This window comes from Strongylocentrotus purpuratus, unplaced genomic scaffold (genome assembly GCF_000002235.5).
Source record: "Strongylocentrotus purpuratus isolate Spur 01 unplaced genomic scaffold, Spur_5.0 spur5_scaffold_1, whole genome shotgun sequence".
Classification (NCBI taxonomy): domain Eukaryota; kingdom Metazoa; phylum Echinodermata; class Echinoidea; order Camarodonta; family Strongylocentrotidae; genus Strongylocentrotus; species Strongylocentrotus purpuratus.
In genome coordinates, this window is record NW_022145594.1 from 29,786,024 (window position 1) to 29,809,739 (window position 23,716).

The following is a 23,716-nucleotide window of genomic DNA, read 5'->3' on the forward strand; positions in this document are numbered from 1 at the left end:
TCTATTAAACTTTCTTAGCTTAATCAATATAGAGTTAGACATTATAAGTACATTGTCCAACCCATGAAAAGCATGTCTATTCATTACACGTGTTGTTGGCCTTTTATGTAGCTTTGTGATTGGTCCAAAGTGCTTGATTTATCGGCCTGCAGCAGGTGCGTTGCCGATGCTCAGCCCTGCCAAGGGAGGGCGATAGACTTCCTGTATTGCCCTCGCAGCGATTGTGACGACCCTGTGCCAATACCTATTGAATCACCTCTCCACTACACTTGTTTCTTCTGGCGGTCCATGTGACTGTTTGTCGTTGACTCAACCCGAATGCCTCTGGAAAAAACAGACAATCGAGCTCGAAACCTGTCATGACTGGACCAATTCCGAGAGCTTGAGAGCGTACCCTTCTAAACTTGACAAGTGGAGTTGCAAGAGCTTAGTTATGACTCAAGGGTTGTCAGATTAACCTGGGAAGTTGTTCGAGAGCAAGCAAGTGCAGTCTCATTTTTATCACAAGTGCGAGCTGTCCTACTTGATTAATTGAAACTACCTAGAGACTACACCAGTACACCTCGGAGCTTACATTGTCAGTGATTGTAGTTGCTCAATTCAGGATCTTGACAGCGCAACATGCAGAATGTTGTCAGCAGCAAATCCTGGAGAGTATATAAGGAGTAGGTGCAGCAGTTGTAAACAACTTCTTGGGAATTACCCCTGCCAAACTTCCTCGAAGAGTTGCAACAAGTCCCGGAGATTACCTGAGGAATAGGTGAAACAGTACTGTTATGGACATCTTGGGAATTTCCTTTGCCATCGTTCTTCGATGAGTTCCAACCGATTCTTGAGAGTATACAGTGTAAGGAATAGGTGTAGCAGTTACAGGCAACTTCTGGGGAATTTCCTCCTGGCAACCTTCTTGGAAAAGTTGCAACTAATTTTGAAGAGTATTTAAGGAATAGGTGTCGCAGTTGTGAACACGTTCTTGGGAATTACCATTTCCAACATTTTTTGACAAGTTGCTGGTACATGTATCTTGAAGGAAGTATATCAATTCAAAGAAATCACTTGGGTTATTAGATTGTGCTATTTGTGGATTCCAAATGAGCTGAGTGCCATTGAAAAATAGTTTGTTTGTTTTTGATGATTTCACAATATTGGGTCAGATGGAGACACTGATATTGCATTTGATTGTACATTTTGTTTCCTAAAGCGTGTTTGCAGGAGGCTTATGTTACATGGACAGTTGCTTTAAGAATAGAACCTGCTGACAACAGCTTCTTTTTTGCTGTGGATATCTTTCAGGATCCAATGGTCCTCACACCAACCCTTAGGAAAGCTACAACTCTGCAGGAACCATTACCTGATCAAGGGTTTACCAAAATACCTTGGAAAGTGTAGTGTCCTGAAGAAGCATTTGTTGTAAATTAAAAAACAGAGTGATTACTTTTTCTCAAGTCGAAAAAATGCAAGCTGTATCAGTACATTTTCATCTAACTCTTTAGACCTATGTGTTATATTGAGCACTAGGTGGCCACTTCTACGATTAGATTGTTTTGGTCCGTCCTAAAAGTTGGTCTCTGGAATCGTCAACATGGATGTTCTACGCAATGGATTATACAATCACTTGAATGAAAATGAGAAGCCATATACTACAAAGTTTGGTGTGTGGGTCCCTCCAGCAAAGTTGAAAGTGAGTTAATATTAGATGCATGGACATACGGTAGTGTAACTTCACTGCATGCTGATATTGCAGTAAAGCCATAAAACACTTTATTGTATTTATACTGGTATGTGCCTCATCAATTGATTGGAAAGATATTGTTTGGAAACCACATTTCAGCTCAAGAGCTAAATTTCATAAATCATATTTCAATCCTTACCAAAATATCATAACTATTATATTTTGTGTTGAGTACCTAGAGTTGAATCCCTATTCGCTTTCAACAGAGGATATATATACAGCAAGGTGAGTGAGATAAACAAAAGAGGAAACAGTGAGACAACAGAAAAAGAGAGGGAGAGGGGGGGGGGGTAGACACAAAGAAATGCAAACAGGAAGGCAGAGAAGAGAGAGAGAGATTTCATAAACTTTAAAATTGGAATCAGAGATATGTAGGTTTAGGTGATCTGCTTTTCATTACAAATTGTCATTTTCCTTCTTCACCCTGGAATACAGTTAGAGCGAGGTCAGAAAATAAATCAAGTCCACAAATTTCCTTGACAGTTACTTTAGTTGAGATGATTGAGGGCACCGTGACCGTGGAAGGTGTTTTGAATTGTTTTTTAGAGCTTGTTTCAGTTTCTGTTAGTGTTGTTGAAGTGTCCATTATTCTTTTGGGGACTCACATTGATTGATTAGATTATGTTTGCTAAGCTTCTTAAAGTGATCAGGTGATATCTTCAGAAGATAAGCAAAGTGGTGTTGTAAAGGTGTCAGATCCCAAGGTGTTGGGAAGGTGACATTCTCTTGTCCTAGTTGTATGCAACTGCCCCAGTTAACTCTTCCAGGACTGGATTTATTTTTAGGGTTGAATCGATCATATATTGTACCTCAAACTGACAACAATATTTTCTTTTATTGCTACGTTGTTAACATGAGATGTAATGTCTCTGAAAACAATATACACAGGCGAGAATGTTGTTGAAAAGTTGTAGAAAACAACAAATTTTGATAGAAAAACAATGATTTTGAATATCTCGTCATGTTGCCAATTGAGGGATTTTAAAGCTTATTTTCCTTTTTAGATTTCTCGGCATCATATCATGAAACAAAAATGGATGCAAGGTGTGCAGAAAATCTTACCCTTTCTCCTTATTAATCTGGTGTACTAATTCCTCTGTTACTAAGTCAAACCATGAAATATGGACCATCGTCGCAAAAGGGTTAAATATCGTCTGCCGGATCCAAAAGGGTGTCAACCCATTGACCTCAGAATTCTCTTTTTCTCATATAGGCTTTGATACAGGAGCCACATGTGCCCTGTTTCATAAAACATGTTATCAATAAACAAGTCACAATAACTGTTATAAGCTACTGAAATCATGGCGTTTGATTGGTTGAGAGAAAATTTGTCATAGAAATTTAGCATTTGTTATTGATAACAAGTCTGATGAAACAGGGACCTTGTTCCAGTAGGCAAAAGGCCAACAAACTCTCAGCAGATGATAATGGCTCTCTTCAAATTTTCTTCAGGTGATCTTTTATATATCTTCTTCATAAGAAAAGGGATCGATGTTGTTTGCCAAAGATCTTAGGTTTTCAGCTCTTATTGTGACAATTTGATGCCCAATTCTCCTTTAAGCCTTGCAGATGTACTATCCTTTTTTGTTGACTTCCTTAATTCCCTGCTTTCAAAGTTTCTGGCATTATTTTCAGATTTCATTCTGCAAACCATGCTTGCCCATTTTATTTCTACAAAGCTACAAGAAAGCCAACAAAGGGTTTGGGGGCACCTGTTATGCACCTATATCAGGAATAGCAAAACAGTCCCCCCAAATGACATAACCTCAACAAATAGTCATGAGGTTATCAGTCACCTTTGAGATAAGTCTACCAAGCAAAGTCGTCCAAACCCATTTTTGACAACACATACAAATCATGCCAATATTACTTCTAAAAACTGCCAATTTTTTCTCTTAAAAAACAAAAGAATGCCAACAATAGTTTGGGCAGCTGTTTCCCTTATCTGTTTTATTATCATCAGAAATAACAAAAAACAGTCACCAAACTCCCTAACCTCAAAACTACTCATCTCTTCTGCATCTCACAAACACCTCTGCCTTTGACGTAGATGAAATCTCCAACCCCAATTTAGTGTATGATTAACCTGTGACTAAGCAGCAGGAATTAGTGAAAATGTGACTTTGCTTTGAGTTGCTTCTGTTTGAAGGTTTGTGGAGATTAACCCTCCCCATTCAGACCTAGAAAGTTCATTGTATATCGATAGGAAAAACCACTAGCTGTATGATTGTAATGAGTAATATTTGTTTCTAATTTGAACGTTGTATAATGGAACATTGTGTAACGAAACATTGTGTAACGTAACATTGTGTAACGTAGAGTTATACAAACAAATGTAATTAGGATAACACGTCCTATGTTCACGAAAAAGCGTCACAAACATTTAACGAAACATTAATTAGCAGAACGGAGGACTGTATATCATTTCACAAGGAAAGTGGATAAAGAACCTTGGTCCACTTTTTTGTGTAAACGTTGCATCATACTAAAATTGTGTAACCAGTATAGGGTTTATTGTGAGCAGGCGCTGATTGGCCAGTAATGATTTAAACTGACATTAAATCATCTAAACTGACATTAAATCATCTAAACTGACATTAAAATCATCTAAACTGACATTAAAATCATCTAAACTAACTTTAAACATATGTCTAATAACCTCTTCAAAACTAATTTCGTTAACGGTATACTACTCGGTACTTTCTATTCATGTGAACACCCCATCTGCTATGCAATGATTCTGTATACAATGTTATCTAGTGTGAGCACCTTTTTGCTATTCCTCGATTCTTTATACCCACGTCTGTGTATACAAGTTGCGTATCAATTTCCACCAGTGTGAACAGGTCTGCTTCTGTTTCGACGTTTTTACAGGGATTTAGATCGTTTCCCTCCTTGTGGTGTCATGTGTTTGATGGTTTCTAAAATGTTGTGATTAATGCTTCAACGTTGAGTCATGGAACAGTGGCAGTGAAGTATAGTTCAAGTTCAACAGTTCAGTCATATTTTATGTAGGAGAAGGATAACATATGGTGTCCCTCAAGGGTCAGTCCTCTGGCCCACTTTGTTTTTATTGTATATTAATGATTTATCATCTTCTACTAAATATTTTGAATTTAGATTATTGTTGTGATTAATGCTACACAAGCGATGTACAACCAACGTTGAGTCATGGAACAGTGGCAGTTCAACAGTTCAATCATATCAAGTAGGAGGAGGATAACATATGGTGTCCCTCAAGGACCAGTCCTCAGGCCTAATTTGTTTTTTTATGTATATTGATGATTTACCATCTTCTACTGAATAATGTTGAGTCATTGAACAGTGGCAGTGACATAGAGTTCAAGTTCAACAGTTCAGTCATCATCATGATCCACATGAAATATCAGGAGCCATTGGAGTGGATGGCTCATTTATTATTAACACTTTGAAAAACAGAATAGGGATTAATTTTGGATATTCAATCATAAAAATGCTTAAATCATAGACAGTTCACGGAATATGCAATATAAGACTAGGGCATTACATTATTGAGGTTAAAACATAAACAATATCCTTTTCAAAGTTTGAGAAAGTTGTAAAAAAGTTCCTGAAAGTGTGGCCATGCAGTTCACAAAACTGCAATGTAAGATTGATTTGTTCGAAAAAGTTGTGAAAAAATTCTGGCAACTGTAGACAGTGCACAATATCTGCAATGTATAAGATTGAGGCATAATGCCCTTGAATTCAAAACATCAACAATTCTGGGAAAAAGTCATTAAAAAGAAAATCTTGAAACTATAGACAGTTCACAGAATCTGCAATGTAAGATTGCAGTGTAATGTTCTTGAGTTTTGCTAATGAAATCGAAGGAGTTTAATGAACGAAGGAAACTATGCTCCCATAACGGTTCACCTGCAGGCCCGAATCTAAGTCAACCGTAATTAGGCTAATTAAAATCTTAGGCCCACTGCTTCCTTCCGTCCCCGACCCCAAAACGATTTGAAGCCAACAACTGGGAAACGAACGCGTTTACATGACGTTGCCTAGCAATGTGTGTCGCCATGGCAACAGGTGAAGGGACAGTTTTAAGTGCGACCATTTCCTGACGAGTGCTCATAGACACGGTCCGTTTGATTGAGGTGCACTGGCCAGGAAATGTTTTGGTCTGGTAGTTAAGATTAGGGTCATGTGACAGTGTGATTTGGGTCAGGTGACAGTGTGATTTGGGTCATGTGACTGTTAGATTATGCAATACATACTGTACAAGGCCTTATCTTATAAACATAAACAGTTGTGATTGATTGAATTTGATTATATTTTTATATCAATCAATCGATCAATCAGTGCATTAGTAAGAAAATGGCCGCTGTCTATATGCCTCCTATTGCACTTAATTGTCCAAATAATATTGATAAAGGTTTAAAATCTGCTTTTCTTTAGCACATCATCAATATAAAACACTGTAGTTCGATTAGGAATTGCTTAATATAAGCTGCATTATGTAATGTAATGAAAACAGTGCGTTTCTCTTGGCTCCTATCTGCGTTATCTATTCAGCACCTGATGTAAGCAGTTTGTTTAAATTTAAAAGTTTCGGGGGGAAATGTTTGAATCTTTCAGGTGGGCAAAAATATGCTGAATAATTATAATCAGAAAGTGTAAACAGCAAAATATGCCAAATTAGGCTTATGCCAAAATATGTAGAAGGATTTTAATGATCTTTCATAGCGATCTGGCGATGTATTGCCAACGTCATGAAATTTTGGAGGTTCTTAACATGACTGATCAGTGAATACCTGAGAAATTTGCCAAATAAGGAAGAACAGAATTATTTTGTAGGATGATTATAAAACTAGCTATGTACTATGTAGTAATGTTCATGAAATATTACATTGTCATCTCTTTTCCCCATTAATTGTACCGGTATGTAAGATTAAGATTGAAGATTGCTAATGCAGGGAATAATGATATCATTTGGAGGAGGAGGGAGGGAAAGAGATTTTTTTACCTAAATTTTATCAAATTACTTCATCCTGTTGTTGTTTGTTTTTGTGAAAGGTGAATGGGATGTAATTCTGTATGTTCAGTGTCATTCTATATAGGGCTCATAAAAAGATTATGATACTAATACGCACCAAGAGATGTATTTATAATTATGGTAAGCCTCTCGCTTATTATTTGTGTTTACTTTGCCAGCCAGCCAGTCAATCTGCTGCTCAGGGTTGCCAAATTTAACATTTGATGGTCATTTTCCATTGATTGTGGAGAAATCACATTCTATTAAAACATTCATTCTGTGAGATTGTTTAGTTGCCAAATTTAGATCTTTGTGTGTAATCAGGTTTTTTTCAGTTGTGTACCGGTATCTATCAGATCAAAATAGTATGTGTTCAATTTGTACTTATTCAGTCTATAAATATTTTATATACATTGTTTTTATTGTGCGAGCCCTGATGGCTTGTTAACTGAAAAGGCAACACTGCTAAAATAAATATGTAAATAAATAAATGTATACATGTATATTTGCAACTGATCTGCAACTTCACCATCTGAAAGACACGACAAAGTTGATTGTGGCAATGCACTGTTTGTTCCATTTGTCGATCAAAACAAGTAAAGGGTTCATATAACTTGTAACCCATTTAACAGCGCTCAAGTTTCCTAAATATAACCTGTTCTTTCTCTCATTTTCATCTTTTATCCAGAATATGCAAACAACTGAACTGATCGTGACGGATCATGTTTTGACGAGCGAGGAACTCAATGAACTCAGGATGAGCAATAACTGGGAGGACAGTCTCAAACGGACCCAGAAGATTATCCAGGTGAGTCTAGAACCCTGAACCTACCAACGTTGGTCCATTACTAAAACCACTGAACCTTAAGTTTTGATGATAAGAATTAGCTTTGACAACGTGTAATTGAAGTTGAAGGAGATTGTTCAAGTCGGAATTGAATCTCAGACCTACCAGCTGTGATCCTTTTGCTAAAACCACTGAACTTCTGGTTCATGGAGATAAAAATGATATCATACAACAAGTTGAAGAAGATTTTTACAGTTGAGTCTTGAACCTCAAACCTACCAAGTGTGGTCCTTTAGATAGAACCACAGAACCCTGGGTTCTTAGAATACTGTAAAACCAGAGGCTTACAGGCACATAAAGTATTTTAAAAATTCTTAAGTGGTTGAATTTTGTTTGTTTATGCCGTGAAATGATTCAATCACAAATTTCACTTCACAGAATTGTTGCAATTTACTGAATTCCACTATTTCCCAACTAGCGGGATAGTTTGCGACCGTCTTCATTAGACCGAAGTACGGAGTCAAATATCCCGATCCCATCATGCACAACGATTTCCGGTTTTCCGCGCACATGCGATCTATACCGCTCAGCGCCGCGCTAGTACAACTAGTAAACACGGAAAACCGCAAACTAGACCAAGATATCTTGGGATATTATCCCGACCAACTATCCAGCTAATTTGCTACTTCGGTCTAATGAAGACGCAAATTAGCTGGATAGTTTGCGATCGGGATAATTCAAATAGCTGGATATTTGGCAATCTCGAGATAGTGCAGACACGCCTTATGTGCTTAATAGATTTGTATCAAGATATAGTATTACAGGTTAATTGTGATGGAATATACTATTTATAATGCCAAGGAGGTTCTAACTTTCATATGGATTTAAGTTTGTTTGTTTATAGTCCTCGGATGATATTCTCATTATTATGTTAGTTAAGGTATAGCTTATATTTCATATCAAAGGCTTGGCATATATTTTTCATCTAATTATATCTCCTAATTACTCTGACCATTATGCCATTCCATATTTTAATTAAGATATTGAAAAACTTGGAGCATAATCAAATAAAAACCATAGTTGTGCTAAGTATTCCATGCCAAACAATCTCTTTCAATTTTAGAGCACTCATCTTCAATTCCTGATATAGATGTCATTGTGTAGGGTCTGTATTTTGTCTGTAGTAAAATATTAGCTCAATGGTAGGTGATCAAATCAAATTCATTTGATTTTGAAATGAGGAAATAAGAATTCATTATGTTATGATTAGTGATTTTGTTAAGTGTTTGGCTTGTTGCTGTGACCACAACTACTTGTTTCTTTTCCTGCTCGCTCTCTCTCTCTTGCTCTCTCTCTCTCTCTCCTTCCCTCTCTCTCTCTCTCTTTCCCTCTCTCCTTCCCTTTCTCTCTCTCTCCTTCCCTCTCTCTCCTTCCCTCTCTCTCCTTCCCTCTCTCTCTCCTTCCCTCTCTCTCTCCTTCCCTTTTTCTCTCTCTCCTTCCCTCTCTCTCCTTCCCTCTCTCTCCTTCCCTCTCTCTCCTTCCCTCTCTCTCCTTCCCTCTCTCATTCCCTCTCTCTCCTTCCCTCTCTCTCCTTCCCTCTCTCTCCTTCCCTCTCTCTCCTTCCCTCTCTCTCCTTCCCTCTCTCTCCTTCCCTCTCTCTCCTTCCCTCTCTCTCCTTCCCTCTCTCATTCCCTCTCTCCTTACCTCTCTCTCTCTCCTTCCCTCTCTCTCCTTCCCTCTCTCTCTCCTTCCCTCTCTCTCCTTCCCTCTCTCTCCTTCCCCCTCTCTCTCTCTCCTTCCCTCTCTCTCTCCTTCCCTCTCTCCTTCCCTCTCTCCTTCCCTCTCTCCTTCCCTCCTCCCCTCTATCCCTCACTCCCTCCTCTCTACGTATCCCTCTTTTAAAGGTCCCAATCAATACTTTTTAAATTGAAACTGTTAAATTAGCTGTGGTTTCAAGTGAGATTAAATAATAAAATTACCCATCATAGACTGTATGGAGAAAAAAAACGGATATTTGAAAGTCATGTCGAGCTAAATAATCATCATTTTGTGTATTTAAGCTCAGATGTTCCCTCTTTATTTCTGCTTTTCGTCAACAGATTATAAAAATATAAAGCCAACATTTTCTTTATTCATTTTCAGCCATGCTTCATTTACTGTTTGTCTTGTTGCCCATAATGCTATAATTTTCTTACATCGTGAGAAAATGTCAAATTGCCTTTTAATAAAACGTTCATTTCTTTGGAGTCTCAAAGGTATTATTGATTCATTACTTTTACACATAGTTGATGCCATTATGGCTACAAATGGATGACTTGAAAAGAAGAAGGGAAAAAAACCTTGAAATCCTCTACCGATCATGAAGATTGTTATCTAAAGTACATGAAGATTGTTATCTAAAGTACATGAAGATTGTTATCTAAAGTACATGAATAGATTCAGGGGGGTGTTTCACAAATTTAGTTGAACTTAAAAATTATGGAGAGCCATTTGTAGCCTTAAAATAAAATATATTCAAAAGCCAAAATTCAAGTATTTTAGACTTTAAATAAATTCCACATCAAGAACATGATACCTCCTTGATGATAGAAAATATGAATGATTTGAATCAACATTTTATGCCTTTTAAAATAACTTTTACAGAATATTTTCATAGATGCTAATGGCTTTCCATAAATGTTAAGTCCAACTTAGAGATAAGTTCAACTTAGGATCTTTGTGAAACACCCCCCAGGTGTCCTGTTCTTTTCCATCTTCTTGAACAAGGTAAAAAATAAAAAACTTTAACTTTTTGTTTTGTTTTCGTTTCTTTTAGGATGGGTCTCTTGAGCTGTCGGAGACGGGGCGTGCTCTCAAGGTCCAGTCAGAGCGCCCTCACCTTGTCAGTCTGGGTGGAAGTCGTATCAGCACTGCAGTGACCCTACTGCCTCTACCAGAAGGTATGTTAAAGCCCCACTGCACTACTTGTAGCTACTTGCGCCCTCTATATAGTAAACAATGCCCAAGCGGTGCGCGTTGGTCCCCCATGATCCTCTTTTTCTTATGTTAATTAAGAGCTGATTTGATGAGATCACCACCTGTCAGTGACCATGCAAGGAGGTCTAATCCCTCTTGGCCAAACTAGTACGGACATGCTTTAAAAGGAGCGGTGCTATGACATCTAGTGGTGGGGACACTTGCTCCCTGCCTTATTTTGTTGAAGATATAGAGTCAGGTTTAGGGTTTCTATAGGGTTTGATTTTAGGTTTACGTTTAGGGTTACCCGGTAGTGATATCGGTATAGGTACAGTGTTGCATTCATCGCTACCTCTACCAGAATAAATGTTACAAGAAAATGTATTCTGACATTTGCTGAGAGTCCTTGCCTGCTGACTAGGTTTTAGATTAGGTTTAGGATTAGGTTTATGTTTGGGCATCGGGTTTGGTTTTTGTTTGGTACTTTCACAAATTGCTTGATCGGTTCATTTTCGCTACACTTTATGCCACAACCATAATCAAATCACACTCCACACACAATTCATTTTTGCTGTTCTGGTAACTTTCTTGCCATGGAAATAGCTGTATCTATACTTCACATATTAAGTTTCATCCTGCAAACTATTCTGGTTATGCAGTAAGTTTGTTGACACGTTTTGCACCGGGGCTGCTTGGAGATGAAGATGTCTCCTTGTCTATCCACAGGAATCATCAACTAACAGGTACAAGGGCATTAGCATGTCATTTTACATAGAGTTCACGTCCCTCTGCCTCTCAACGGAGGAAATGAAAACTCCTTGTTTGCGCAGACGCACATACCCCCGTCGTGAGGGGATATTGCTCTCAGCATGCGCGATTCATCCGTGCCAGCACAAATATTTTTTAGATGAAATATCAGATTATTGGATTGCTGATGGAATCGTGTGAAAGCAGTCGAGATATGAGATTATTTTTCACTCGCTGAAAGCCAAAAGGTTGTTGATCAGTGATAAAGCGTGTGATTTGTATGCCTTTCTTGCTGTAAGCAGAATATTTGAAAGTGTGTATTCTGAAGGTGATATTTTCTTTTTGACATGATGAAGAGAAGTTTGTTGTCCTTGCCAAAAGAAGGGTTTAAAATTGGAAGGTGCCCCCTGTTGTTTCCCCATTTGGATACGATGTAGATCTTGAAGAAAAGACAGATATTCTATTTCTACTCTCTAATGCCCATTTTAGTGTATGCTGTAAGATGAAAAATGCTCCTTCAAAGACTTATGAGTATGTAGAATTGTGTATTAAGAGCAGAATAAATGTATTTTGATAGTAATTTAAGAAGAAAACACTTGTTTAGCTTTCAAAATGTGAGTTGAAGATGTAACATATTTATTTTATCAACTAATCTAATCAGTTATGAAAGGAATAAATTTGTCTATTACTTAATAATAATTAAGTCAACAAAGCAAATATAGAATGAAGCTCAACTACTGCTCATATGTACATTCAGTGTGTATTTAGAATTTAAAATGTAAACAGAATGTTGATTGATAAGTGACAATCTGTTTGACGATGAACGATAAATGTCCGTCGTTTACTAGGAAGTAGAGCAGGTGCCAGAAAAAAATGATAAACCACAATTGGCACAGACCTTGCCTTAGAATGCCCTGCTGTCCAAGTAACTGTATTTATTTGGTCAACTACAGATCTGACTTCAGGAAACTATTAATTCTCTCCTTGCCCGTTTACATTCTCAAATCCTGTTTCTGCCAGAAAATTGTCAGTTTCTAAATTTGACCACAAATGCGTATACATTACATGGTGGTATATATGGTTGAAATAGTGGTTGCCAATAATCGTGTGGACATTGATATTTAAGAATATTGGGAGTGTAAGCATGGTTTTGAAATCCATCCGTGAATTGAAACAGATCATTTTCTTCAGGTTTGAATACTGAAACTTTGACATTTTAACACTGTATGTTATTTGTTGGTGTAGTTTAGGTCCAGTCATTGGGGGCACTGGCACTATCTGGGGGGTGGGGGGGGGGGGACTCTCTGTCCTTTTCTTTTCAAGATTATCCCCCCCCCCCCCTCTCTCTCTCTCCATTCCCCCATCCTCCCTCTGTCTGTTCTCCTCTTTTCCTCTCCCCTTCTCTTTTCCTCTCCCCTTCTCTCTTTCTCTCTTTCTCTCTCTTTTCTTTTTCCTATTCCTTTTCCTTTTTGCCTTTTGATGCTACTGATGCAACTTGTTTTGCTTTAGACTACATACACGCTATTGTCAAATTGTACAATCATCACAAAGAATTTGTTCCAGAAAATAAAGACTCCGGTAGTGCAGAAGTTGTGAAATGGTGATAATCATCAATAACCCATAATGGTTCTCGTGGCAGAGTCAAGTGTGTCATATTTCATGCCACAAAGTCCATCCCAAAATGGCCAAAAAAAACAACACATTGTTCATACTTGATATCACCCGTTTGGAGCCAAAAGGCATTAACTCTGTGCCAAAACGTTACAGGTTAATGCCCTTGTTGCTCCAAGCACAGGATACCTGTTGAATACCAGACAGGCTTCGACCTGGGACCCGTTTCACAAAACTTGTCGTCAGTGACAATGACAGTCTTTGATATAAGCTACTGAAATCCTTGCTTCTGATTGGTTATCAGTAGATTTTCTCATTGATTTTTGTCATTTGTCATTGAAAAAACGCTTTGTGAAACGCCCCCTGGTGTTAATTGGAACAAGTTAACACCCTTCTGGCTCTCTGCAGTCTATAGCCTACAAGTGGGTTTGTCGTGGAGTCTCTAAAGCTGTGTTTGAGCAGCGATAATTACTGTTGACTTTCCTATTTACTGGAGCCAAGCCTCTTGATTGTCTAAATTACTCCGGCCTTGTTCACATTTACCGTCAAAGTCGTACCCTGTCTTCAAATACAAACTGGTTCCCAGTGAAGATGTGTTATATTGAGTCAGATAATGAGACTATTCACCCCTTTCCCTGGATCTATTTTGTCTACTTTTCATTCATGTTTATTGAGAAAAAATAATTCCCATTTCTCGTAGTGTTCCCTGAATCGATCTGCCAAAGATATTTGTTACTCCTTCAGGTTCATATATTGATTTTTGCAAATACCATTGTTCTTCTTTCTTTCAGTTTTCATGACAACATTTTTGTACATTAAATAAGTGCAATACATCTAATACAGAGAAAAACCAATGTTTCAAAAATATTCTCAGTGCTAATTAAGATACTGCACACGCGTCATTGACCCCCCCCCCCCCCCTAAAAAAAAAGAATGTCTTTTTCATTTGTACTTGAGAACAATCAAGTTTTAATATAATTTTATAGGCTTTGTTGAAATTATTATCTTTTAGGAATGTTAATTTGTTTGTTTTTCTTCTGAAACTCGCATATTTGTCCTGATAAGGACAGGCACACTCCTATGTAAATGTTAATTCAGTGCTCACTATGCATTCATCTGTAAGAAGGGCAGCTATTCGGTGCATAGCAGAAGTCTTAACTGTTCTGTAATTTATTGTGGCGTAAACATTGATAGCAATGTTATAGTGCGGATTTACTTTGTTTACAACTTAATTATTCAGTATATAAAGCCAAGCTGTAGCCTTGTTGAAAGGCAAAATTAACTTTCTACTCAGTAGAAAAAAAATTAATGGATTCTATATTATATTCCTGACATAAGTTCTTATACAAGGGATTCAGATTGAAATTTCTCGGGTCTGTATTCTTGGTCCTCCTTTTTATTAAAATGAAGAAAAAAAAAACTATGGGGAGGGGGGCCAGAATTTAAGTTGAAAGAGGCTCGTGTGTACCAGATCTCTGTTAAAGTGTCAAACCCTGCTTTAAATGAGGCTAAGTAAGCACATATATCAAAGTCCAGTCAATTAATTATTCTCTTGCGAGACATTAAGTCATACCTTGGAACAAGATTAAGTATCCTCAAGTCCGGAGGGGCTCTTTCACGAGTGCCCTTGTCTCCTCGTTATACCAAAATACTAATGAACCCTGAATGGGGATTATAGGGCGCTTTGGACTGCAGAGTGAGCTCGTGCCAATTATGGTAGGATAAAGCGCTAGGCGTGACAAGGCGATCATCCTGAACAATTAGGACTCCAAGTAGTCACATTGTAGAGTCTCCATGCTTTCCAGCAGTGCGTTGCCATCTGCTATGTGTTTTGAAGCATTATCATTGTCTCGGCTTGATCAGGTGAGAGACGCACAAAATCAAGGTGGTGGCAATTCAGGAAGCGTCTGTATAGCTTTGGTGTAGATCATTAGCAAAGGATATGCTTTGGTTTACAGTCTTGGATTTGTATGGTGACTTTTTGATTTGGGAGACAAAACAATCAAGGATTAGGCAAACTATTTTTCTGAAATATGATGAGGTGCATACAAAGAATTTATTGAAATTTTCAGTATAACGCTTTGGTGTAGATCATTAGCAGAGGATATGCTTTGGTTTACAGTCTTGGATTTGTATGGTGACTTTGTGATTTGAAAGACAAAATAATCAAGGATTAATGGATCTATTTTTTCAAATATGATGAGTTGCACACAAGAAACTGACCAGAATTTTCAGTATACCGCAAGCAAAGATCAACATCGAAGGATGTGCTTCAATTGATACTCTTGAGGTTTGTTTAATTATGTCTCTTGAATGCAGCATTTCATACATAATGCAACCATCTATGAAGGACAAAGGATGTCTCTGGATGCTCATGACTTTGTGAATGTGGAGACCAGAAAATCAACAAATCAAGTAAAGGATTAAATAATTCAATACTTAAGTGAATTTTTTGATGGGAAACAAATAATTATTTCTGATAGATCTGCTCATCTTATTGCCTTGGGTCGATTTCTTGAGGTATTTGCGATCATTTTTTGCTGATTGATGATCTATCTTTTTTTAAATTACAATTTCAAGTATCTGTGAAGAAAGGGTTATTGTTATGGATTAAATTAAGAAATTCTTTGATTCGAGCATTTGAATTAATCAACAGTTGACAGTAACAGTCCTTTACTTTACGTTCAATATCAGTTCAGTTTTGGTGAAGCCTCACCTTCCAAAAATAATGAAAGGTACACTGTGAAGAATCTGTGAAGAAGGGGTTATTGTTATGGATTAAATGAAGAAATTGTTTGATTCAAGCATTTGAATTAATCAACAGTTGACAGTAACGGTTCTTTACTTTAAGTTCAATATCAGTTTCAGTAAAGCCTCACCTCCCAAATAATGAAAGATATATACGGATGAATTAAGGTTTGTATAGTTATTACAAAAAATATAGCAAAAAGGAGATTTTTGTAGCATTCTCTTTTTTTTATAGAATGACTCATCACAGAATTTGATTTATGGGACCTGCGTTATCTTAACCAATTTTTCACACAACATTTAACAACAATAAGAAAAAGCACGGGTGAGTAAGGTACTTTGAATCATGATGTCTAGCACTTACTTGTGCGTTCAACCACACCGACGCAAACCATCCTGGTAGTTTACTTAGACAACAAGTGCAAACGCTGACTGGTGAAGGAAAGCGGGGAGGCGACGTGCGACTGACTCGATCGATCGATCGTTAGCTGTTTTTGTTTACAGACTACAGAGAGGGAGATGACACATTGTGCGCTAAACGCCGCTTTTAATGAGTCCAGCGTGTATTGTCCCCGAGTTGACTGCATTGTTGGGACTATAGTGTTAGGAGGAAACTACTCATTGTTCGAGAGTGGCTTGGAGGGGATGGTGTCTCGGCGATTTGGGAAGATTTTAAGATTTGGGAAGATTTATTTTGGAGATAATCAGTGCTTTTGTTTTACAGTAAGTTTTCATATTTGTTCTTTTTTTTTTTTTCTCAAGCTGAAACGCTCTCTGTTTTGCAGGGTTTGTAAAACAATTGCTTGTTCACTATCGTGTATGTTATCTCTGGTATGCATTCAATTTGATAAGAGAGAGACAATAGGTCCATGATCGTGACACCAATCGACAGTATTTATACTAGCACAGTATATTGAACGTACTGCTTTATACTTTGACATGTGTATGTATCTAATCTAATAATAATTTGTAACTTGGTATTGACAATAGAGCATATTTGTTAGTTATTATGTTATTGAATATTGAATTTATAGGAATTTGATTCATTTGATATTGTATTTAATGTATTTTCTCCTTCAGATAGTACCTAATGATAATAATAATCTGGATTTATGGAGCGCTTATTAATACAAAATACTGTCTCTAAGTGCTTTACAGATATTATAAGAATAGGTTAGAAGAATGAGATGAAAAACAGAGATTAAACTTATTGAAATTTATAAAAAATTATCAAAAATTATCAATTTAACCAGCTTCATCAGGGCATGAACTGCTGTAAAAAGTGCCTTCTCATCCTTTATGTGAACTAATTAAGTAGACCACAGAATATAATAAGAATATGAAGTATAAATTGCATTCTAAACCAACTAGTAAGAAGTAGTATATACTAAAGGGCGTTGCAGGGATTCGCTCAGTGAAAAAAAGGGGGCTAAAATGTGGTAAAGATCATAATTAAAACCTTTCCCCAAAAGTATGGTAGCGAAAGAAAATTTGCAAAGTTACAGTCACTTTTTCTTTTCAATTTTGAATTGTGCAACTGGCATTGTTTTATTCATCCCATTTGTTGTGCTCACAACGAGGGCTTAAATTTACATTCATAGAGAAAAAAAACACAGAGCCCTTTGATCTGAAATATTGCACATACTTTCATAAACTCGTCTTGCTGCTTCAGATACATTTGAGATAAGTTTTTGAGGGCTACCAAATCCCTGATAGGGGTTTTAACCTGTTGACTACTGAATTATCTAATTCCCATAGGCTTAACACAGGGACCACCAGGTTGCCGTAAGCAAAGGGTTAAGAAGTATATTCCAAGTATGACATCACTTCACCCCTTTGGACTCGGGCTTCCCTTCAACGAACTGGGCCCTGTTTCATGAAACTTGTCATCAATAACAAGTTATGATAACTGTTATAAGCTACTGAAATCGTGGCATTTGATTGGCTGAGAGCAAATTTGTCATAGAGATTTGGCATTTGTTATTGATAACAAGTTTTATGAAACGGGGTCCTGAAGTTGACATTGGTGTTTGGTCATGGAACAATGACAACGTGTATTGGAAATCAATACAGAATAGTAGGACAAATCTGATTGCCTCTTTTGAATTGATGTGAAACAAATATTCCCCAGTCACCCTTTGGGCTCAATGATATTGCACATTTTAATAGTGAAACCAAATTAAGAACTTTGTAAAGATCTTTAAAATCTTTCCCTTTCTCCTGTAATTGAAAGTCTAGTTCTACTAAGCCCTTTTTAAACTCTCTCTCTCTCTGTCAATTAGTTTCTGCTCATGTTTAATTTTTCCTGTAAATGTGACTGTTCTTCTTCTTGATCTTAATATCTTCAGATTGCAGTATTTCCTTATGGAATAATGAATTGTGACAAAGCATTTCTGTCAGGTTTCAATTCTCCCCCCCCCCCTCTCTCTCTCTCTCTCTCTCTTCCTCCTTCCCTGTCCCTCTCTCTCTCTCTCTCTCTCTCTCCCCTATCTCTCCCCCCTCTCCCACTCTCCCACTCTCTCTCTCCCCTCTCTCTTCCCCTCTCTCTCAATTTGAACAGCATTATCAGGGCATCAACTTCTGTGTAAAGTGCCTTCTCATCCGAGACGTGAACTCATGAAGAAACTTGTTTTAATTTTCTTCTTTTTTTTCCTTCAAATTGGTGATACATTTGCTGATAAACATTACTGATTATCTGAGTTACTCCGCCATCCGGCACATGCATGATTTTGTAATTCATCATGGAAAAAACATGTGAGCCTGCCGATAAAAACTGAATCATTGTTTAGGGGTGAATCCTCAAATTAGCTACACATGAAGATGATAATATTTGGCCTCATTTCAAACTTCTACAGGCAGAGATACGTCTCATCATATTTGTCACAATTAGCAACACTTCCGGTTTAATTTTTCAGTCATTTTAGAAGCATGATGTCAATCAAATGTTAATTCATAAACTTTAAAACCAATGATAGAAACATTACTTGAAAGCCTCAGAACCATTAGTACTAATAATAATAATATTATTGGATTCTTGTAAAGCACTCGTGTCTGTCAGACGTCACAATTATATTAAAGTGGATTTATTCATTATAATGGTCAAAGCTGACATATTCTTAAAATCATATTAGCTATATTGTCTGTTGGGAGACGGGGCATAACTCCTGTAAATGTACACAGAGTTAACGCCCTTCTGGCTCCAAATAATCCTGCATGTTTTGTGGTTATTCAAAAATTATTCGGTTTGATGTTAACCAGCTACATAAATCTGAGACTTGTGCAATGTGCAATAATACATCTTGGAAGATGTGTCATTTAATGAATATTTCAGACTTGTTTGAAGGCTATTGGTTACTTTGAAAGTTCAATTCATGTGGACATAACTTTTAAGAATGCTGGAAAACCATAACAGTTTGAGAATGAGTAGTGTAATTTCTTGAATGAGCAAAAACGTTTCTGTCAAATTTATTACAGATAATTCATGGAATATCAAAGAAATTAGGGACTGTATACTAGGGAAGCTAGTTCATGACTTTGCAAATTTCCCCCTCAGATGTCATTAAAGGAAAGTGACCAATATGTCACCAATCGTCTGTCAAATGAGGGGTAACATTCCCCCCCCCCCTCTAGTCTGTACCCCTACATTGAGTAGTAACTTAATAAAGCGATTAGTAGATTAATCGGTTAAAGCAGGTTGATGCCTAGAGACTGTGCCGTTGTCTAGAGACTAGGGGCTGTAGTGAGTTGGCAAGTAGAAGCTGTTTGAAACACTTTGAGGAATTGGTTTCTCCCATGCTTCTTATTACATGTAGGTACTATCGCATATTTTCAATCACTTTCAGGTCATTGGAATCTGAAGCAGTAGAGGATGACTGATCGCAAAGAACTTTAAGAAATCAAGCGAAGAGCCTTGTACTTTGACATGTGTGCTCATTACAATTCCATAATCAGAAAATGATTTAAACAAACGGAACATTAAAGTATCGATATTGCCCTTGAGTCGATTTCCAAATATTCTTGTTATCATGCTGTATGGGTCCAAGTGTTTGTCATGATATGATATCATAAATTTAATAATTACCAAAGAAATTCTCTTTCTTTATTTGAAAGATTTTCTGGAAAGCTTGAAATCGCTAGATCATCACAATTCATACGCAATGGAAATAAATGGCCATTCTTTGATTGCAATCCTAGCTTTTGAAAGGTGCAGCAGTAGTCTTCATGTTTCTGACTTTCTCTGTAAGTGAGAAAGTCTGATAATCCGTGTCCTGTAACATTAACTTGTGAGGAAAAGCAGTCTCTTTGTGACAAGTCCTTTATCTTGCAAAGTCCTTTGATCCTTCAAGCTACTAGGATGACCAGAAGGTCCTCAAATCTTCCTCGCTCATCAGGTTATACCTCCCCTCATGTTCTGATGAGAAAGATGTTCGTCGAAGCAACATCTTTGATCGATCTTTGATACAGCAATGAGTCAGAACTCAAAACAGTCTGTAAACTTCATTTTAGCTTGTGTTTTTAAAATTTGAGGTTATCTTGAAGTTTAGGACTGGGAATTAACTATCTGCACAATCTATTAAGTCTATTCTCCACTTTTCCATTGAATCTAGTCTCCTTGTACTAACAAATTCCTTTTCTGTGTTTAAATTTTCTTCACCTCAGGCAAGACAAACATTGGAACCAACGAAGCCAGCGTGAGGCAGGACGTCCTCATCACGGGCAGAGATGTACTACCGCAGCACTGCTGCGTAGAGAACCTGAACGACACCGTCGTGCTCTACCCTATAGGGGCCTGCAGTGTGGACGGGGATAGGATCACAAGTCCTACCAAACTAACTCAAGGTAAACGTCACTGTAAACCTGTTGACTACTGAATTGTATAGGACCCATAGGCTTAACACAGGGACCACCAGGTTCCGGTAAGCAAAGGGTTAGTTACGTCACAGAGTTAGGATAGGTTACATATTTGGGGTGTTGTTGTCAAGCTGAGACCACATGGTTTGAATCCCTGTCATGGTTATACTGATTCTTGGGCAAGACATTAATCTAAATTTGTCATCGCAGGCAATGGTGTCCCACCTTATCGGGTCTTGTTTTCCTAGGGTAGCCACATCAGTATTGATACTGCCCTTCCTATGGGCCCTGGGGGGGGGGGGGGGGGGGTGTCACAAAGACTAAGATCGACTTTAAGTAGGACTTGAACTATTGGAGGCTATTCATGCCGTTGGTCTCTCAAATATGATCTTTAGATACGAATTTTCCTCCAATAATAAACTATAAAAAAAGATAAATTCTGTAGATTTGTGACCACGATTCAACCATTAGAGAAACCAATACCAGGAATGGTAAGAGGAACAAGTGACATGAACGGCCTGCCATAGTTCAATTTCAACTTAAAGTGGATCTCAGTCTTTGTAAAACACTCCCCTAGATATTTATTATCAGCATTGTCAGGTACCCATTTACACCAGTTTTAAATCGCTGTGTTACAGAATGGCCCAAAAATGGCCTCCTGTGTCAATCTGTAACAAACCTATGTAAAATTCATTATTTCATAAGTTTCATGAATGGTTGACAGGAAAATTAAACGTTTTGAAAGTAACTCATGATTACTTGATATATCAAGTCATTAATATATAGGTTTTTATTGAAATGTGAATAATTTTCTTTGTTCAACGTAGAAAAATTCTCTAGGAATGTCATTCCGTTAATCTGGAATTGACCAAGAGATTCTTTCTTCCCATCAGCTCCTACTGGGAGGCTTTTCAAGCTCAAATAGCACAAGATCAGAGATGATGTAAGAAAGTCTCATATTTATGCTCATGATATAATGCTTTGTCTTAATTGATTCTGTTCTTCTTCAGGAGCCATGTTGTGCTTTGGCAAATCCTGCTTCTTTCGCTTCAACAACCCCTCAGAGGCCAAACAACTCAAGCAAGACCTCATGGGAAGGAATGGCATCGACAATGGTGTCAGGACAACGTACGGCTCAGATGCACAGAATGGAAATCATCAGGAAAATGGAGAGACGCACAACAGCGTTGGTTTCACGGAAGCGATGACACCATCAGGTCGTCCAGTGCATCTCAGGTTGAACAATACAAACAGTAATCACAATGCGATCGTGAAGAGCCCTCTGGAGGAGAGCATTGAAGCAGAGCTGAGAGAGATAATGCGACAGGTTTCTAGCGATGAGGATCTGTTATCGGAGACATACTGCAATAAGTACGCTCTGTCTGAATCGCCCGAGAAGCAAGACGAGAACGATGCCGTCTTTTCTCCCATCTCTGGCTTGTCAGCTAACCCGGATGTGTGGGCTGACACAGGAAAGAATAGTAGTGGTACTACGATGTTTCCCTTTGGGACTTCCATGGAGATGCGTGAGACGGCAATATGTGATGATGACTTTGAGGAAAGTGATGGAACAAATGCCACAAATGATTACCAACCCCCTGTCAGTGCTATCAGGTCAAAGTTTGAGGACTCAGTGAGATACAGTGAAGGGGGATCTTCAAAGAAGCTTCACGTGGGTGTTACAACAAGTCCCCATGGGACTCTAGAACACAAAAGAGGACCTCATTCACCAAGTCGGGTCAAACTTGGACAAAGCAGCCTGTATTCAAACAAAACACCTCCCAAGAAGTCGGATCAGATGGATCGTTCCTCAAGCGGATCCAGCCTTAGCTCAACATCCCTGACCACAGTCACAAGTAATGCAACGGAACGAGGGTCATCTGGGTCAGAACAGTCAGGAATAAGCCTAGCATCCTCATCAAGTTCTGAAATCATTGGACAAAACGTCATGTTGACTTCACAAAGTCAACTGCATACTCCTATAACTCAAGTAGGTACATCTGTGCCCAACTCGAAATTGAACGGGGATGCAATCCTCAGGTTTAAAGCGGATACCCCTCCAGAGATAAGATCAGGGGTGTTACCACCGGAGCTAAGTAGGCTTGTGAATGAAGAAGAGCCACGGCATACACTGATCCTGGACCCTGATGAGTTTGAGGATCCCGAGCAGAAGGAGCTTTGCATGCAGCACAAGATGGCTGTCGAGGATCGCAAACAGGAGCAGAAGATGGCCACCTTGGAGCGGCTTCGCATGGAGGAAATCCTCAACATCTGCGCGGAGTACGAGGAACAGATCAAACACGAAAAGACAAGCGGAAAACCCAGCGAGAGTGAACTCAGCGACAGCACCATCGAGAGTGGCTCCTCGACGCCAAGGGATGTCCACACGCCCACTTTCCCGCTCGAAGCATTTCCAGCATTCCCGACTAATGTATCAGTACTTGAAACAAACATGGATGAAGTTGATGCAGCACGTGACGCCATCCCTGCCCAGGTAGTGTCCGAGTCATCCACAGTGTCCGCTTCCTCTACGTTGTCTGTGACGGAGAACGAGCCTCCAAGGGTCTGGTTTGAGAAGCTGAAGGATCCAGACAGCAATGCTCCTGCAGACGTGGTCGCAGGAGCTGTCAAGGTAGAAGAAGCCAGAGCTGTAGAAGCCAAAGCAGAGGAAGCCAAAGCAGAAGTTTCCTCAGCGGTTAAAGCAGCAGCAGAAGACACCAGGAGTGGGGATGAAGGTTCACCACCGCCAAAGCCACCCCGAAGCCGGTCTAGTCTGGATGGCATCGAGGATATGAAAGCTGGGGATGAGATGGTGAGTACAATGCAACTGCATCCTAGCCTTGCATGGTCAGGTGACACATCATGTGATATGTCATGTGACGTGTCACCTGATTCCTCCATTGGTAGGTGACTGAGTGCATTGGTACTTCTTATGATCTACTTACAAATTGTCAGTGGTCCATGGAAATAATTTGCATCTTCTACTTGATTAGAGCATGAGCTGTACGTGGATGCATGAGGTTTCCTTCTGTTCTGTAATTTGATACCAGAAAACTGTTTTTCCGGCTCTTTTCTGACAAATGTACCAGTAACCTTTTTTCATTAGAAAAAAAATGTGGGAGAAAGGATACCCTGGTTTTGAAAAATTTTCCCCCTCAGTTATTCATGTCAAAATTGTGATGGGAAGGTATAGAAATTGAAACTACCTTTTTTTAATTTATTTCTTTCCCTTTTAATTCTCACTATTTGTGAACCTTATTTTCTCTTTGCGTAATTGTCTTATGAT

The 23,716-nt window shown here is 38.4% G+C and overlaps 1 protein-coding gene across 6 annotated transcripts in view; it reads left to right on the forward strand.

Moving 5' to 3' along the window:
• LOC577428 (pleckstrin homology-like domain family B member 1) overlaps window positions 1-23,716 on the forward strand; it is a 77,846-nt gene that overhangs the window by 22,358 nt on the left and 31,772 nt on the right. For 3 of the 6 annotated variants that reach the window (XM_011680454.2, XM_011680461.2, XM_011680469.2), the window contains exons 1-5: window positions 1,568-1,681; window positions 7,420-7,539; window positions 10,334-10,457; window positions 20,239-20,418; window positions 21,441-23,242. In XM_011680454.2, coding sequence (XP_011678756.2) covers window positions 1,583-1,681; window positions 7,420-7,539; window positions 10,334-10,457; window positions 20,239-20,418; window positions 21,441-23,242 — 2,325 coding nt within the window. In that variant the 5' untranslated portion in view covers window positions 1,568-1,582. Of the gene's footprint in view, window positions 1-1,567; window positions 1,682-7,419; window positions 7,540-10,333; window positions 10,458-14,924; window positions 15,122-16,075; window positions 16,303-20,238; window positions 20,419-21,440; window positions 23,243-23,716 lie in introns of those variants that run through there. The other 3 variants (XM_003729333.3, XM_030978001.1, XM_030978002.1) reach the window with 3 other exon arrangements.